The following is an 18,396-nucleotide window of genomic DNA, read 5'->3' as shown; positions in this document are numbered from 1 at the left end:
GTGAGAAAATTGATATTGGACGTGTTATCACGTATGCTCTGAGGCCCCTCGGAAACCTTTAACGTTTTCTTTAGTGGGAGAATTTCTCAGTCCTGTGTTCTTAGCAGCAATCATGGCACAGCAGCTTTGAAGTACTGTATGTGGGGTGTAACCTTCGTCCAGCGAACACCACACAGCAGCTCGCGATCGACTCCCCTGTTTTCTTCCCTTACTTTCTGCCCCACAATGAGCTCTTCTTCTTTCCTCTCCTCCTCTCCTCCTTTCCTCCGTCTCCTCTCCTCTCCAGTGGTGACCTGAAACCCGCTCCCTCTCGGGATGGCCCAGGGGATTACAAAGGGTGATCAATATGTGCCAAAGGAAGTCTTTAGAAAAGTGAAAGAAGCCACAGTTTTCAACCTTCCCCTCCTCCCCCCTCCTTTCCCTCTTTCCTCTCGCTGCTCGGAGGAGCAACAAGGTTAGGGGCCCTTTGGCGGATAATGTTCTGTCTACTAACAGATATGGACCCACACAAACAATGTTGAGAAAGTCCACCCTCTTTGTATCCGACAGTCGCGTGACGTGAAACTATCTGGTTCTATCGGCTTCGCCCATTGTAAATTAAGAAAATGTTTATACTGTATGACGGTGACGAAGAAATGAAACCCTAATAATAGCAAATCCACAATGCTATTGCTCTCTTCAGCAGGCATTCACACATCCTCCCATACTAGAGAATATAGAGGCTCAGTTCAGTGTCTTTGCATAAAAGGTGCGCCTCTGACGTATGTGTGCTATCATCTGCTCTGTCCCAACAGGTGGTGGATGAGATGGGCAACGTCAAGTTCTGTCTGGACGAAGGCTCAGAGCCCGGTGGGACCTGGCTCAAGTATGTACGCACTGCCATCTCCTTTGAGGAGCAGAACATGGCGGCGTGTCACCTCAGCGGAGACCAGGTGAGTGGCGCCTCCCTCCTCCTATGGGCTGCCAGCGTTTAGTGAGTGGCATCCCCCTCTCCTCCAATCAGCTGCACATGGCAATGTCAGAGACTCGGTGGAATGGCTATTGTCCTTCTTCCTACCTACCCATTGGGAAGAACAGTGGACTTTGCGTCAGTGTGTGTGTGTGTGTGCGCGCGTGTGTATGTGCGTCATTGTTTCAAATCAAATTTGATTGGTCGCATACACGTTTAGCAGATGTTTTGTGGATGTAGAGAAATTGTTGTGTTCCTAGCCTCAAAAGTACAGTAATATCTAATGATACACAACAATACACACAAATCTAGAAGTAAAATAATGGAATTAAGAAATATAGAAATATTAGAACGAGGTAAGTCGGAGATTCTTCAAAGTAGCCACCCGTTGCCTTGATGACAGCTTTGCACACTCTTGGCATTCTCTCAACCAGCTTCATGCGGAATGCTTTTCCAACAGTCTTGAAGGAGTTCCCACATATGCTGAGCACTTGTTGGCTGCTTTTCCTTTACTCTTCGGTCCAACTCATCCCAAACCATCTCAATTGGGTTGAGATCGGGTGATTGTGGAGGCCAGGTCATCTGATGCAATACTCCGTCACTCTCCTTCTTGGTCACAGCCTGGAGCCTGGAGGTCATTGAAAAACAAATGCTGTAATAGCTATGCTGTAATAGCCCTTAAGTGAATTCTAAATAAATCACAGATAGTGTCACCAGCAAATCACACCTCCTCCTCCATGCATCACGGTTGGAATCACAAATGCGTTGATCATCCTTTCACCTTCTCTGCATCTCACAGTGGTTGGAACCAAAAATCTCAAATTTGGACTCATCAGATCAAAGGACAGATTTCCACCAGTCTGTCCATTGCTTGTGTTTCTTGGCCCAAGCAAGTCTCTTCTTCTTATTGGTGTCCTTTTTTTGTTAGTAGTTACTGTCTTGTCTCATCGCTACAACTCCCGTACAGGCTCGGGAGAGACAAAGGTTGAGAGCCATGTGTCCCCCCAAAACACAACCCAACCAAGCCACACTGATTCTTAACACAGCATGCATCGAACCCAGAAGCACCAATGTGTCAGAGGAAACACTGTACATCTGGTGACCTGGTCAGCGTGCACTGTGCCCGGCCCGCCACAGGGGTTGCTAGTGCGTGATGAGACAAGGATATCCCTGCCGGCCAAACCCTCCCTAACCCTGATGACGCTGGGCCAATTGTGCGTCGCCCCATGGTCCCGGTCGCGACAGAGCCTGGGCTCGAACCCAGAGTCTCTGGTGGCGATGCAGTGCCTTAGACCACTGCGCCACCCGGGAGGCCCTTGTTGGTGTCCTTTAGTAGTGGTTTCTTTGCAGCAATTCGACCATGAAGGCTTGATTCACGCAGTCTCCTCTATTATTTTATTTAACCTTTATTTAACTAGGCAGTTGATGTTGTGTCTGTTACTTGAACTCTATGAAGCATATTTTTGGGCTGCAATTTCTCTGGAAACTCTAATGAACTTATCCTCTGCAACAGAGGTAACTCTGGGTCTTCCTTTCCTGTGGCCGTCCTCATGAGAGCCAGTTTAATCATAGTGCTTGATGGATTTTGCGACTGCACTTGAAGAAGCTTTCAAAGTTCTTGACATTTTCCGGATTGACTGACCTTCATGTCTTAAAGTAATGATGGACTGTCATTTCTCTTTGCTTATTTGAGCTGTTCTTGCCATAATATGGACTTGGTGTCACGATCGTCGTAACGTGGAAGAGAGGAGGACCAAGGCGCAGCGTGATAACAATACATCTTCTTTTATTGAAGACGAAAACGAAACGAAGAACACTGACAAACTATACAAAACAACAAACGACCGTGAAGCTATAAAACGAAAGTGCAGACACAAGCAACTAACGTAAAGACATAGACAATCACCCACGAAATACCTAATGAATATGGCTGCCTAAATATGGTTCCCAATCAGAGACAACGATAGACAGCTGTCTCTAATTGAGAACCAATCTAGGCAACCATAGACATACATAACCCTAGACTACACACTGCCCAAAAAACATACAAAACCCCTAGACAATACAAAACACATACATCCCCCATGTCACACCCTGACCTAACGTGACAGTACCCCCCCCCCCCCCCCCCCAAAGTTGCAGACTCCGGCCGCAAAACCTGACACAGAAGGGGAGGGTCCGGGTGGGCCTTCTCACGGTGGCGGCTCGGGTGCGGGACGTGGACCCCACCCCACCATAGTCAATCCCCGCTTTCGTGGCCTCCTCTTAACGGCGACCCTCCAAATTAACCCCACTGGACTGATGGGCGCCTCTGGACGGAGGGGCAGCTCCGGACTGAGGGGCAGCTCCGGACTGAGGGGCAGCTCCGGACTGAGAGGTTGCTCCGGACTGAGGGGCAGCTCAGGGAGCTCCTGACTGGCGGGCGGGTCTGGAAGCTCCTGACTGGCCGGCGGGTCTGGCAGCTCCTGACTGGCGGGCGGCTCTGGTAGCTCCTGACTGGCGGGCGGGTCTGGCAGCTCCTGACTGGCGGGCGGCTCTGGTAGCTCCTGACTGGCGGGCGGCTCTAGCGGCTCCTGACTGACGGACGGCTCTGAAGGCTCAATACAGACGGGCGGCTCTGAAGGCTCAATACAGACGGGCGGCTCTGAAGGCTCAATACAGACGGGCGGCTTTGAAGGCTCAGGACAGACGGGCGGGTTTGAAGGCGCTGGGCAGACGGGCGGCTCAGATGGCGCTGGGCAGACGGGCGGCTCAGATGGCGCTGGGCAGACGGGCAGCTCAGACTGCGCTGGGCAGACGGGCAGCTCAGACGGCGCTGGGCAGACGGGCAGCGCAGGCGGCGCTGGGCAGACGGGCAACGCAGGCAGCAGCTCAGACGGCGCTGGGCAGGCAGCAGCTCAGACGGCGCTGGGCAGACGGGCAGCTCAGACGGCGCTGGGCAGACGGGCAGCTCAGACGGCGCTGGGCAGCGCTGGGCAGACAGGCAGCGCAGGCGGCAGCTCAGACGGCGCTGGGCAGACAGGCTGCGCTGGGCAGACAGCAGATTCTGGCCTGCTGAGGCGCACAGTAAGCCTGGTGCGTGGTGCCGGAACTGGTTGTACCAGGCTAAGGACACGCACCACAGGGCGAGTGCGTGGAGGAGGAACAGGGCTCTGGAGACGCACTGGAAGCCTGGTGCGTGGTGTTGGCACTGGTGGTAATGGGCTGGGGCGAGGAGGTGGCACCGGATAGACCGGCCCGTGAAGGCATACTGGAGCTTTTGAGCACCGAGCCTGCCCAACCTTACCTGGTTGAATGCTCCCCGTAGCCAGGCCAGTGCGGCGAGGTGGAATAGCCCGCACTGGGCTGTGCTGGCGAACCGGGGACACCATGCGTAAGGCTGGTGCCATGTACCCCGGCCCGAGGAGACGCACTGGAGACCAGATGCGTTGAGCCGGCTTCATGGTACCTGGCTCGATGCCCACTCTAGCCCGGCCGATATGAGGAGCTGGGATGTACCGCACCGGGCTATGTACACATACAGGAGACACCGTGCGCTCTTCCGCATAACACGGTGTCTGCCCGTACTCCCGCTCTCCACGGTAAGCACAAGGAGTTGGCGCAGGTTTCCTACCTGACTTTGCCACACTCCCCGAGAGCCCCCTCCCAATACATTTTTGGGGCTGCTTCTCTGGCTTCCAGCCGCACTTCCGTGCTGCCTCCTCATACCACCGCCTCTCGGCTTTAGCTGCCTCCAGCTCTTCACGAGGGCGGCGATATTCACCAGGTTGTGCCCAGGGTCCTCCGCCGTCCAGAATTTCCTCCCAATTCCAATAGTCCTGCGATCGCTGCTGCTGCCTTGTATCACGCTGCTTGGTCCGATCTTGGAGGGTGATTCTGTCACGATCGTCGTAACGTGGAAGAGAGGAGGACCAAGGCGCAGCGTGATAACAATACATCTTCTTTTATTGAAGACGAAAACGAAACGAAGAACACTGACAAACTATACAAAACAACAAACGACCGTGAAGCTATAAAACGAAAGTGCAGACACAAGCAACTGACGTAAAGACATAGACAATCACCCACGAACTACCTAATGAATATGGCTGCCTAAATATGGTTCCCAATCAGAGACAACGATAGACAGCTGTCTCTAATTGAGAACCAATCTAGGCAACCATAGACATACATAACCCTAGACTACACACTGCCCCATAAACATACAAAACCCCTAGACAATACAAAACACATACATCCCCCATGTCACACCCTGACCTAACTAAAATAATAAAGAAAACAAAGATAACTAAGGCCAGGGCGTGACACTTGGTCTTTTACCAAGTAAGGCTATCTTCTGTATACCAACTCTACCTTGTCACAACACAACTGATTGGCTCAAACGCATTAAGGAAAGAAATTCCACAAATTAACTTTTAACTAGGCACACCTGTTAATTGAAATGCATTCCAGGTGACTACCTCATGAAGCTGGTTGAGAGAACTCCAAGAGTGTGCAAAGCTGTCATCAAGGCAAAGGGTGGCTACTTTGAAAAATCTCAAATATAAAATATATTTAGATTTTGTTTTGGTTACTACATGGTTCCATATTTGTTATTTTATGGTTTTGATGTCTTCACTATTATTCTAAAAATAAAGAAAACCCTGGAAAGAGTAGGTGTGTCTAAACTTTTGACTGGTATCGTATGTGATGGGATGTAGACATTATAGACAGCAATTGGATATAATATATAGTATATCTGAAGAATACGTGGATAGAATAGTACATTAATATTTGAACAGGATGGATTTGACTAGAATACAGTATATATATATGAAATGGGTAAAACAGTATGTAAACATTATTAAAGCGACCAGTGTTCCATTATTATAGTGACCAATGTTCCATGTCTATGTACATAGGGCCTCTAAGGTGCAGGGATGAGTAACCCGCTGGTAGCCGGCTAGTGACAGTGACTAAGTTCAGGGCAGGGTACTTGGTGGAGGCCGGCTAGTGATGGCTATTTAACACTCTGATGGACTTAAGATAGAAGCTGTTTTTCAGTCTCCCAGTTTTGATGCACCTGTACTGACCTCGCTTTCCGGATGATAGCGGGGTGAACAGGCCGTGGCTCAGGTGGCTGAGGTCCTTGATTATGTTCTTCCTGTGAGACCTGGTGGATGGGGTCGTGCTCCCTCTTGCTGTCCCCGGAAGTCCACGATCAGCTCCTTCATTTTGTTGACATTGAGGGAGAGGTTATTTCCCTGGCACCACTCCGCCAGAGCCCTCACCGCTTCCCTGTAGGCTGTCTCGTTGATTTTTGTAATCAGGCATACCACTGTTGTGTCATCTGCAAACTTGATGATTGAATTTGTGGCGTGCTTGGCCACGCAGTCATGGGTAAACAGGGAGTACAGGAGAGGCCTGAGCATGCACCTTTGTGTGGCCCCTGTGTTGAGGATCAGCGAAGTGGAGATGTTGTTGCCTACCTTTACCACCTGGGGGCGGCTGGTCAGAAAGTCCAGGACCTAGTTGCACAGGGCGGGATACAGACCCAGGGTCCCGAGTTTAATGATGAGCTTGGAGGATACTATGGTGTTAAATGGTCCCGTGTGGTCGCGTGATTCCCACGTGTGGTCCCGTGTGGCTCAGTTGGCAGAGCATGGCGCTTGCAACGCCAGGGTTGTGGGTTCATTCCCCACGGGTGGACCAGGATGAATATGTATGAACTTTCCAATTTGTAAGTCGCTCTGGATAAGAGCGTCTGCTAAATGACTTAAAATGTAAATGCTGAGCTATAGTCAATGAACAACATTCTTACATAGGTATTCCTCTTGTCCAGGTGGGATAGGGCAGTGTGCAGTGCAATGGCAATTGCGTCATCCTCAGATCTATTGGGGCAGTATGCAAATTGCAGTGGGTCTAGGATGTCGGGGAAGGTGGACGTTATATGGTCCATAACTAGCCTCTCAAAGCACTTCATGATGACAGAAGTGAGTGCTACTGGGCGATAGTCGTTTAGTTCAGTTACCTTAGCTTTCTTGGGTACAAGAACAATGGTGGACATGTGGGGACAGCAGACTGGGCCAGGGAGAGATTGAATATGTCCATGTGTGTGTGTATACGTGTGCGTGCCTGTTATTGTCAATGTTTGTGTGTATACATCCAAGTAAGTGTGTGCGTGTGTGTGTGTGTGTGTGTGTGTGTGTGTGTGTGTGTGTGTGTGTGTGTGTGTGTGTGTGTGCGTGCGTGCGTGCGTGCGTGCGTGCGTGCGTGCGTGCGTGCGCGCGCGCGTGCGTGCGTGCGTGCGTGTGTGTGTTCATCTCAGTAAGTGTGTGTGCATGATGAGTTAAGTAATGGCTCTGTTGTGGGTCCACGGCTGGACTGTCAGTGCCTTGCTGAGGAAGTGACTCATGAGGTAGAATAATAATACGCTGACACGCCCCCGTCTCCTAATCACTCCGGGTCCTTCTCTGGAAGCCAGCCACGACCTCTGCCCGTCCAAAAAGGAAACCTGGAAATGGAACACTCCTGGAGGAATGCCCACACTCTACCAGTCACTTGGCCATAAAACCCAGCTGAGCCTAACCCCGATGCCCGTGTGCCTCTTACATCTGTCACCAGTCATATGCTCTCTCCTCAAAGGTGCTCTAGTCAATGAGTAACCTTACGTCAATGACACTGTATATCTGTAGTGGTAGGGAAGGGAAGAAACGAGCTCATTTAGTAATAAAGTACACGCTTCTGATGGAAAACGCGTCATTTGCATCACTGAGCAGTGCCCAAGAAAGTATTAAATCGAACTGTTTGATGCTACCATCAACCCTCCAAATCAAAACCAAACACGGATATCCATATTTGCACCCACAAGCTCTATTCTATTTCCCATCTGCAGCAGCATGTTGCCCAATTGTGAGGCTGATTAGCTCGACAAACAGGTATGAAGCACGCTAAGTGACACACAACATGGGATCCATGTTTGGTTTTGATTTGGAGGGGGGTGGTAGCATCTAACAATTTGATGTTATTCTTTCCTGGGCACCACTCGACAATGCAAACCCCGATTCTTCAATCAGAACCGTCTACCAGTTCTAGATTTACCTTGGGTCGTGGGAAAGGTGTTGCCAAACAGCCACAGCAACGGGTCGGGACATAACTCGGAAGCTGGGTATATGTTATCAGCCTTGACCAGAGTGGACCAGGGCTAGCCCTAGTCCTGTTTAGATTTTCACAGTAATGTCCTCTGCTACAGTCTGAAAATGCACCCTATTCCCTATTACGTGCACAGCGCTCGGGTCAAAGGTAGTGCACTATGTAGTGAATAGGGTGCCTTTTTGACACGGACAAAATCAAATATCTATATTGTGGGGGTGTGGCCTGCCCCACATGTAATGGGTCGTTTTGTTGTTTGAATTGAATGTGCTGCTTTGCTATTGTTTGTGAAGCTTGTTTTGTCTGGTGGATTGTGGGCACAAGCTTTTTATTCATTTACTAACACCACACACACTCACAATGCAAAAAAATTATAATGTAAACAATTAAGGCAGTACTGCATTTTGATATTATTTCATACATTTAAGTGTATAAATAATTGACTTTCTTTCATTGAACAAGAAAAAATATTTTTATGGTCGTCAATATTGACCAAAGTTTGAATGAATGAAAGTGATTTTGTTTCATGTATTTATTGTGAAATGACAGGTGTGTGTGTGTGTGTGTGTGTGTGTGTGTGTGTGTGTGTGTGTGTGTGTGTGTGTGTGTGTGTGTGTGTGTGTGTGTGTGTGTGTGTGTGTGTGTGTGTGTGTGTGTGTGTGTGTGTGTGTGTGTGTGTGTGTGTGTGTGTGTGTGTGTGTGTGTGTCGTCCTTTAGTGAGGATGAGGCTGCACAGATAGGGAGGGGGCTTCCTTCCTCTTTAGACCCCAGCCATTCAGAGAGCCCATTGATTGACCTCTGAACCTCACAGCCCTCATTTCTCAAGATGCTCTTAAGCCGTTTGTCAAAACAGCATCAAGTACGTAGAGTATGTGTGAGCTCTACGTGGCGTGTAGAGCAGAAGTAGCTGGCAGGACTGCACGCCACGGAGAGCTCACACTCTCTCTCTCTCTCTCAAATCATTCTAAATCAGGATGCAGGTTCCTCACCTGAAGGTTAAGCAAATGAAGGAAGCCAGTTAGGCGGTAAGCCGTCGTGTGTGTTTGTTGGAGAGAGGGACAGAGCCTCAGCTTGTTTGGGAGCATCCCAGTCCTAATACATTTGTCAAACTTGTCACACTGTCCTCGGACACAGAGCGGTGTTCTGTCTCGGATAGTAAACGAAGACTACACTGCTCGCAGTGTCACTGAGGCGAAGTTAGGAGGCGTCAAGCACGTTCACCATCTTGTCATGCGGTCCTCGTCTTTTGTGTCTGAAGAGGACAAGGCCCCCCCTACACCCCAACGTTGTTTGATCTCCCCGTTCACCCTGGTTTAAGCACATACTCTCTGTTGATAAATAGGCTGTGTGTGTAAAGTAATGTATGTATTTAACCAGGCAAGTCACACACACACAGACACACGTGCGCACACATGTACTGTTAAACCAAAGTTTCTTTGTAATTTACAGTAACATATTGTACCTTTTTTTTTACAGTAACTTACAGGTAACTGGCTGCAAGTAAGTTACCATAGAAACATGCTCACCTAATTGTTAACCAGAAACAGCTACCATTCAGTGTTTGAAACGAAGAAATGGTGCTTTTTGTTCTCCTACAAAACATTACTGAGCGTGAGTTTAAAAAGAAAAAAATACATGTTTGAGTTAAAAAGAAACAAATAGACCTACATTTTGTATTTACAAGTATTATTAACTACGATCTTATTTTGCATGAATAGATAACGTCTCTATTCTCCAATGTGTTTATTTCACTCACATTGTGGATAGTAAAAAGCAGAGATCTAGCCTAGGTCTAGTTTGTCAATGATGTAAGAGAAACAGAATAATGCATTGGCAGATGGATGAGATATATATTAAGTAAACACATGTAGTACAAGGTAGGCCTATAAAAGTGTACGCTACATGTTATTATAGTGTATTGCAAACATGTCAAATGTCATTGTTAAATAGTCTATTGTTTCCAAAACATTTGTTGTTGTATTTAATAGTTAACCGTGTCACTATGTATTTTATTCCCGGGCAACTGTGAGTTTAAGTTGCACATAATCAAATTATGTGAAGTTGAAATCCTTGAAAAAAATGATAGGGATCACACGTTGCAATTAGCCTACATGTATAGTTTACTCAAAGTAGCAAGCAAGCAGGTTGCATTTATGACCACAAAGTCGGTTGATACCAATTATTCTGAACGTACCCAAATGTTTCATGCCCTTGTTTAAGTCTTTGGCACATATATGTGTTCTCTTGCACAAACTGTTAAAAGCATGTGGTGAAAGATGACAAGTTAAAAACAGACGTAGCAGCGACGTGTGTAAAGGCTGAACTAAAAACCCATCGTTTGCTATGCGTAGTTCAGAAAGTTTTTAAAACTGACTACGTCAAGCCTCACGCACCGAGACCGGATTTTTATCGCTCCGTGCGTGTGTGTTTTTTAAAGTATTTGACTTAGATACATTATTTACATCAATAATAGAAAGCAGAGATGGGACTGTGGGGAGGGGTCTCTTTGGCAGATTAATCAACCCTTTGGTTTGAGATTAGAAGGGGAGGAGGAGTGATCTCATCATCAAAGACACGCTCACACAGACTATAGAGTGCCGGCTTCAGCTCCAACCAGGGAGGACACACCGCAGCCTGCTTGCCTGCCTGGCCACCTGTCTCCTCTCACTCCCCGGTCCTGCCTGGCGCCCCAGCCCCGGCCTCTCTCCTGTAATGATACTATGGGGTAGTGTTGCCAACTCCATCCAGACAATACTACTGTTACAACTGGAAGCTCTGACAACCACGACTCAACTTTCCAAACTCTACCACCTAATGAAGAACAGCAAGGTCAGAGATAAAGATGTCTGTCACGTAAAAGCCTATGCGTAAACAGATACTACTACTGATAATAATAAATATAATAAGTGTGTTTTGTTTGAAAAATATGGCTTCTCTTTTAGGTGGTTTTGAATTTTTGGCCTAGCTTCTAAGCCACACCTCAACGCTCACAACATAGCGTTGGACCGATGAAAGTATTGGATGAAGTTACTACAATTTTACTATCCCGTGTGAATGTGTGTGTTTTACCTCTCATAGCCAACTATTCTGCTGTCTGTCAATTCAATTCAATTCAATTCAATTGACTTTATTGACATGGTAGGTTCGTTATTACTTACATTGTCAAAGTATACATATCGAAAAATAAAAATCAAATATATATGTATATATATACAAAATATATATATATTTATATATAAATAAATGGTGGGACCAACAGCAATAATAACAGTAGTAGTGGACATGGGATCACCATTAACAACAACTACAACAACAATATTAATCAGAACAACAATAAATTATTCTGTCTCTGTCTCTGTCTCTGTCTCTGTCTCTGTCTCTGTCTCTCTCGCGCTGTGTGTGTGTGTGTGTGTGTGTGTGTGTGTGTGTGTGTGTGTGTGTGTGTGTGTGTGTGTGTGTGTGTGTGTGTGTGTGTGTGTGTGTGTGTGTGTGTGTGCGTGTGCGTGTGTGCGTGTGCGTGCGTGTGTGTGTGTGCGTGTGCATATATATGTGTGTCGTTGATGAGTAAGTTGGTGCTGAGCGCCCCCATGCGTCCGCACAGGACGCATTGAGGCTGGTTAATTTCAAATGTGTAGCCTATTTGTATATTGTTCATTGCTTGGTGTTTGTATAAAGCTCTTTTGATGTGAGCTAATAAATATATTTATTGCATATCGACTAACATGTTCCAGTCGCTCAATTTAAACCCAGTGTGGGGCCTACACGTTTTAGAAATGTGTGTTATTAGAAATGCGCACGGATATGCATGCAACTACTGTAAAACAATGCATTGCGGGTATGTGACATTTCATTTAGTTGTCCTTTTATTTCAATCGTCAGGACTTGTACTTGAACTATAATTACGTTTTGACCCCAAAGTATGCTTGTAACTGGCTCATTGAATTCAACATATTCAAATGCTTTGGCGCTTGGAATCTGCATGAATTCTAATAACAATGGGTTTGAGTGTGGAGGTTTCAAAACGAAAATTAAAGCGTCATCGGATAGCCTAATTATTGTCACTAATCAAAAATGTTTATTGCCTCCTAGAATAAAAAAAAAATGTATAGGCCTATACATAAATATTTCGATTTTTAGAAACAATAACAAATAATATGCATTGACTATCGCGTGTTTATATGATGAACAATGGATGTAAAGTAGACTAAAAACCTAAATCGTACTTAAATTAATTTGTACGTCAAGCAATGCTAAATATTAAATCAACTAATTAGGCCCTGGGGATTATTGTCAATGTTGACCTCTTTGGTTAGGCCTACTTTTATAATAGGCCTATAAATTGTTCTTCTTATTACTGTTAGTTTTGCCAATGATAACAATAATAACAACATCGACATTGACAGATGAATATAGATAATAATAGGCGAAGCCTAATAAATCGACGCCCATAAAGGTTCATTTATTCATTCATGACAAGCAGACTATAGTTTTTTGTTGACTAGACTGTCCCTAACCGCTTTCTCTTCCTCCCTTTTCTATTTTACAGATTGATTATAAAGCTATTAGGGATATTGAAGTGGGGGAAGAGCTATTGGTGTATATGAAGGAAGGAATTTTCCCCGAGGGATCGATGGCACCAAACCTAGAAGGTAAGACTAATGCCATCATTAGCGCATATTTAAATAAACTCCAAAATAACATTTTGTTTTGGATCTTTTAATAATTATTTTAGATACAGATTTGGGGCAAAAATAAATGACGTTTTGGATCTTTTAATAATTATTTTAGATACAGATTTGGGGCAAAAATAAATGACGTTTTGGATCTTTTAATAATTATTTTAGATACAGATTTGGGGCAAGAAATAATGACGTTTTGGATCTTTTAATAATTATTTTAGATACAGATTTGGGGCAAAAATAATGACGTTTTGGATCTTTTTCCAAATTGACATCTATAAAAAGCTTCTTTTGGGGAAGAATATTTGGCCTAAAGATCTAATGTCTACGTTCAATCAGACAATACATAGCCTAAACCAACACCCGATCAATGACGAACTCAGTCCTCATACATCCTCGAACAATTGTAAATCAAAATCAAATGTTATTTGTCACATACACGTGTTTAGCATATGTTATTGCGGGTGCAGCGAAATACTTGAGAATAGTGGGTCCGCTATCACTTAAAAAATAGCGGTCAATAACCTCGAACATTTAGGGATGTAGAAAACATTATAGGCTTTCTCTATGAAGACCCGATGCAAGGAACATGGTGGCATGGTCTACTTCTTGAAGTAGAAATTATGTTTGTTGGGAAGGATTAGACAGCTAGTATGTTATTGTGAAGGATTTGATGTGGGATTTAACTTCGACCATGGCCTACTTACCTCACCGTGCATTAGAAGGAATATAGGATATTATACTGAACCAAAATATCAACGCAACATGCAACAAGTTCAAAGATTTTACTGAGTTACAGTTCATATCAGGAAATAAATGTCATTAATGAAATTAGGCCCTAATCTATGGATTCCACATGACTGCGCAAGGGCGCAGCCATGGGTGGGCCTGGGAGGGCGTAGGTCCACCCACTTGGGGACAACCCACTGTGGAGCCAGGCCCAGCCAATCAGAATGAATTTTCCCCCACAAAAAAAATACTCCTCAGCACTCCTGATATTATGATATTTCATAGCTGCAATTAAAGCCTCCCTCAGATCTTTTGGCCAAAGAACAGGAGAGAGGATGAAAGGGTAAGAAATAGACGTGCACTAGAGTGCTTTTAAAAGAAAGAGACAAACAGAAACAACATTGACACTTTTTTTGTGAATTAGTGTCAACGGGAAAGGTAGACCGTGTGTGCGTGTGCGTGTGCGCAAGAGAAAAGATGGGGACAGTAGAGGAAGAGCTTGGCGCTGCACGGCTCTCCTCGGCTGGTTTATCCGAGCTGGGACTTGGATTGGGGCTTGAGGAGGCTCCGAGACCTCACCCATGCTCGCAGATTAGTCACTAAACTGCACATAACTGTGTCCCCCTACCTCTCAAAGAGAGCTATTAGTCTCCCGTTTATGAGCGCTTTCACACACCCTCTTCCCGATTCCTGCTCGCTCTACTCCTGAGTGTTACTGGTCGATTAATTAAATAGATAATGGCGACAAAATGATTATTTGCGCGCTGCGCTCCAAAACACTGTGCACGCTTCACCTGGCATTGCAGGTCTCGAGTCTAATGTCTTCCAGCGGTGAAATCGATGGCTAGGTACGAGTCCTCAAGTTTCAATTCCTCCTTGAAGTGTTTTTTTGATTTGACAAAGCCTCGTAGTCGGTGTAATAAAACAAGTAGGCGAATAAAGCCTCAAAAGCGCGTCATAAGGCTGTTACTGGAAAGATGTCGCAGCCTTCAAATAGCTGGGCGGTGAGGAGTTTTTAACGCTTGGGATGGAACAGTTCGCACACAGTAAATGAGTTATATGGCTATGGTGGCAGCTATGCATGTATAGCCTTTGAGGTGGAAGTAATGGACAATTGAGACCAAGACGGTCATTTGTTCAAATCCATGTTTTGTCAAAGTGCAGTTGCTACACGTGTCCCCTTTTAATGCATCTGGTTATTGCCAGCTGAATAAATGGCATACAGTATGAACTAGGTGAGCCATACACTCGAAGTCATTTTGAATCAACTTGAGTTGAAAGTTAGGTCAAGTCAAGGTCATGGCAGAGCTGGGACAGGGTGAGTGCCAACGTAGCAGGCCCGGCTCCAGGATGACGTGTCTGAGGGGGGGCACTTTAAATCCACGGGGGGGGGGGGGGGAGTATTGCTTTAGAGCCCTAATAAAAGAAGGTCGATTGGTCCTACTGCTGTTCAAATGTACAAAAATGGATCTGAAACGAAGCCGGACACATCAACAACCGTCGTTTTATAGAAGCCTAATAATACAAGAAAGATATGCGCCCCACTACGACATAGGCCTGCAAGTGTACTTGAAATGCGGTAGGTCTACGCATCATTTGTGCATACTATCACGCACAGATCAGCTCGACACTAGGCTATCAAAGATTCTTCCAGGCTTCATAGGTTAAACTCCAACAATAGGAACGATAGGATACATATTGCTGTCGAATGTGTAACACTATTCAATGAGTGTAACCAAGCCGCCTATTCTCCGGGTACGCACTATTTTCTGTGTGGCAGAGTTCCAAACGCACATGCACCCGCTATAGCAAGAGAGCAGGGAGGGAGAGAAGAGGAGGCTGTTTACATAGTATTGACATCACTTGTACAGTAATGCAAATGTAATGATAAACAGAGTGAACGTTTGCTTACTTCTTTTGGTAGGCTACACACGGTATTGGTCATACTACTGCTATATACAACATGTTGTTTTAGGCCTATCTGAAATGCAACCATATACACAACTGTCATTTCGCGCGCAAGAAAGCACGCGATGTTGAAGAAAAGCCCCATGAAGACTGGCAGCCCTAGATGCGCTCATTCATATACCACATACCGTAACCATCTATTCGGGATCATGGACAGATGGCGACCGTCAGTCAGTGCAATGAAACGATACTGTGAAATGCGCTTCCAATTTCATTGTCCCTAAACCCATCACATGAGGCAAAGCTCTATATCTATCAATAGCATTTTTTTTTAAATGTCCTATTATGTTTGTTTAGATTAGGCAATAAGGATAATTTGTAAAAGAGTTTACCATGTGTTCCAAACGGACAAATGTAGGAGAATGTTAAAGCTAAAAAGTTGTCCAGGAGTGACACAATTTTTGGCTACTAATTGTTTTTTGGTAGATTTCTATACTGTTTTCTCTTAATCTATAGGCCTGTTTCGTATCATGTCATTTATTGGGCCATGATGCTTCATTGTTTTCTGCTCTTCTCAGATACAGCGCTTTCAGAAAGTATTCACACTCTGAATTTTTCCACATTTTGTTGTGTTACAGCCTGAATTTAAAATGGGTTAAATTTCCAATATTTTTTTTGTCACTGGGTTACACACAATACCCCATAATGTCAAAGTGGAATTATGTTTTTTCGACATTTTTACAAATTAATTTCAAATGAAAAGCTGAACAGTCTTAATACGTCAATAAGTATTGAACCCCTTTGTTATGGCAAGACTAAATAAGTTCAGGAGTAAAAATGTGCTTAACAAGTCACATAAGTTGCATGGACTAACTGTGTGCAATAACAGTGTTTAACATGGTTGTTGAATGAATAACTCATCTCTGTAACCCACACATACAATTATATGTATGGTCCCTCACTCGAGCAGTGAATTTCAAACATAAGTTCAACCACAAAGACCAGGGAGGTTTTCAAATGCCTTGCAAATGATGGGTAAAAATAAAATAAAAACAGACACTGAATATCCCTATGAGCATGGTGAAGATATGAATTACACATTGGATGGTGTATCAATACTCCAAGTCACTGCAAAGATGCAGGTGTCCTTCCTAACTCAGTTGCCGGAGAGGAAGGAAATAGCTCAGCGATTTTACTATGAGGCCGTCAGTGATTTTAAAACAGCTATAGAGTTTAATTGCTGTGATAAGAGAGAACTGATGATCGATCAACAACACTGTAGTTACTTCACAATTCAAACCTAAATGACAGAGTGAAAATAAGGAAGCCTGTACAGAATATAAATATTCCAAAACATGCATTTGTTTGCAATTAGGCACTAAAGTAAAACTGAAAACAATGTGGCAAAGATATTAACTTTATGTTCTGAATACAAATGTTTATGTTTGGGAAAAATCTAACAACACATCACTGAGTACCACTCTTCATATTTTCAAGCATGGTGGTTGCTGCATCATGTTATGGGTATGGCTGTCATTGACAAGGACTAGTGAGTTTAAAAAAAATAAAAACAAACAGAATAGAGCTAAGCGCAGGCAAAATCCGAGAGGAAACCTGGTTCAGTCTGCATTCCATCAGACACTATGAGACAAATTCACCTTTCAGCAAGACAATAACGTAAAGCACAAGGCCAAATATACAATGTAGTTGCTTACAAAGATGTGGCTTAGTTACAGTTTGGATTTAAATTAAATTGAAAATCCATGGCAAGACTTGAACATGGCTGTCTAGCAATGATCAACAACCAACTTGACAGAGCTTTAAGTTTTTTTTAAGAATAATGTGCAAATATTTTACAATCCAGGTGTGCAAAGCTTACCCAGAAAGAATCACAGCTATAATCGCTGCCGAAGCCGATTCAAACATTGAATCAGGGATCTGCATTTCTTTTCAATAATTTGCTACAATTTCTAAAAACATGTTTTCACTTTGTCAGTATGAGGTATTGTGTGTAGGTGGTTAAGAATTATTTATTTTTTAATCCAATTTGAATTCAGGCTGAAACACAACATGTAGAATAAGTCAAGGGGTATGAATACTTTCTGAAGTCACTGTAGGCTCTGTCCTGATCTGCGCAACTGGCAGACCCGGCAGCTCTACATTGGAAAAACCGGGCAGGGTAATTCATATACCATTTGTTATGTTCATGAGAAAACAAAGCTAGGGGGGGTACACATTCTATCTGGGGGGTCCATGCCTGGCTTTGTCACTCTGTAGAGTTGTCCCTGCAACCTGGCCTAAACACGCATGGCTCATTCTTCTTGGACAACGTCCACCCTATACTCCTCCATTCCCTCCCCCTCTCTTCAACTTGGCCTGAGTTGTTGAACGTGGCGGCCAGGTCAGAAAGACGCCATTGAAATCGCCTGCCTCACAGTTCCATTGGTCTGACCTTGGTTGGGGAAAGTATTTCAAAGGCTATCAACCTGGAAAATAATGACAAATGTTTAGCCTTTGGCTTCCTTTGCGTGCTACAGCCTAAAGCCACTGAACAGCCGCCGCCACTGGACTAAAAAGTACTTAGCTATGTGTTAATTAAGATGTAAAGCTGACTAGCCCAGGCTACATTTTACTGATCATAGATGTGTTTGTGTTTTAGGTCAATGCTAATGGGAGAGTGGTTGTTTAAGCATTTGAACATGCACTTGATTAGCTTGGACAGGAGAGTGAGAGGTATATCTTTTTTAGAGTTTGAATGCTAGACATTTCTGGTCGCTCATTCCTGTTTATGATTGTGTGTTCAGTTTGGGATCCCAGATGGATGTTGGCTGGGGAGCTACGTAGTTATCCTGCTCAGCCTTTTACCCTTACTGTGTGTGTGTGTGTGTGTGTGTGTGTGTGTGTGTGTGTGTGTGTGTGTGTGTGTGTGTGTGTGTGTGTGTGTGTGTGTGTGTGTGTGTGTGTGTGTGTGTGTGTGTGTGTGTGTGTGTAGAGGGAGCT

General features: G+C 44.8%; 1 protein-coding gene across 3 annotated transcripts in view; it reads left to right on the top strand.

Annotated features, from left to right (window-relative positions):
• Positions 1-18,396, top strand: part of LOC129860444 (histone-lysine N-methyltransferase PRDM16-like) — a 366,029-nt gene that overhangs the window by 285,694 nt on the left and 61,939 nt on the right. For all 3 annotated transcript variants that reach the window (XM_055930830.1, XM_055930829.1, XM_055930831.1), the window contains exons 4-5: positions 795-932; positions 12,627-12,729. In XM_055930830.1, coding sequence (XP_055786805.1) covers positions 795-932; positions 12,627-12,729 — 241 coding nt within the window. The remainder of the gene's footprint in view (positions 1-794; positions 933-12,626; positions 12,730-18,396) is intronic.

Source organism: Salvelinus fontinalis, chromosome 8 (genome assembly GCF_029448725.1).
Source record: "Salvelinus fontinalis isolate EN_2023a chromosome 8, ASM2944872v1, whole genome shotgun sequence".
Taxonomy (NCBI): domain Eukaryota; kingdom Metazoa; phylum Chordata; class Actinopteri; order Salmoniformes; family Salmonidae; genus Salvelinus; species Salvelinus fontinalis.
The sequence above is the reverse complement of the archived record's forward strand: the minus strand, read 5'-3'. Positions and strand labels throughout refer to the sequence as shown.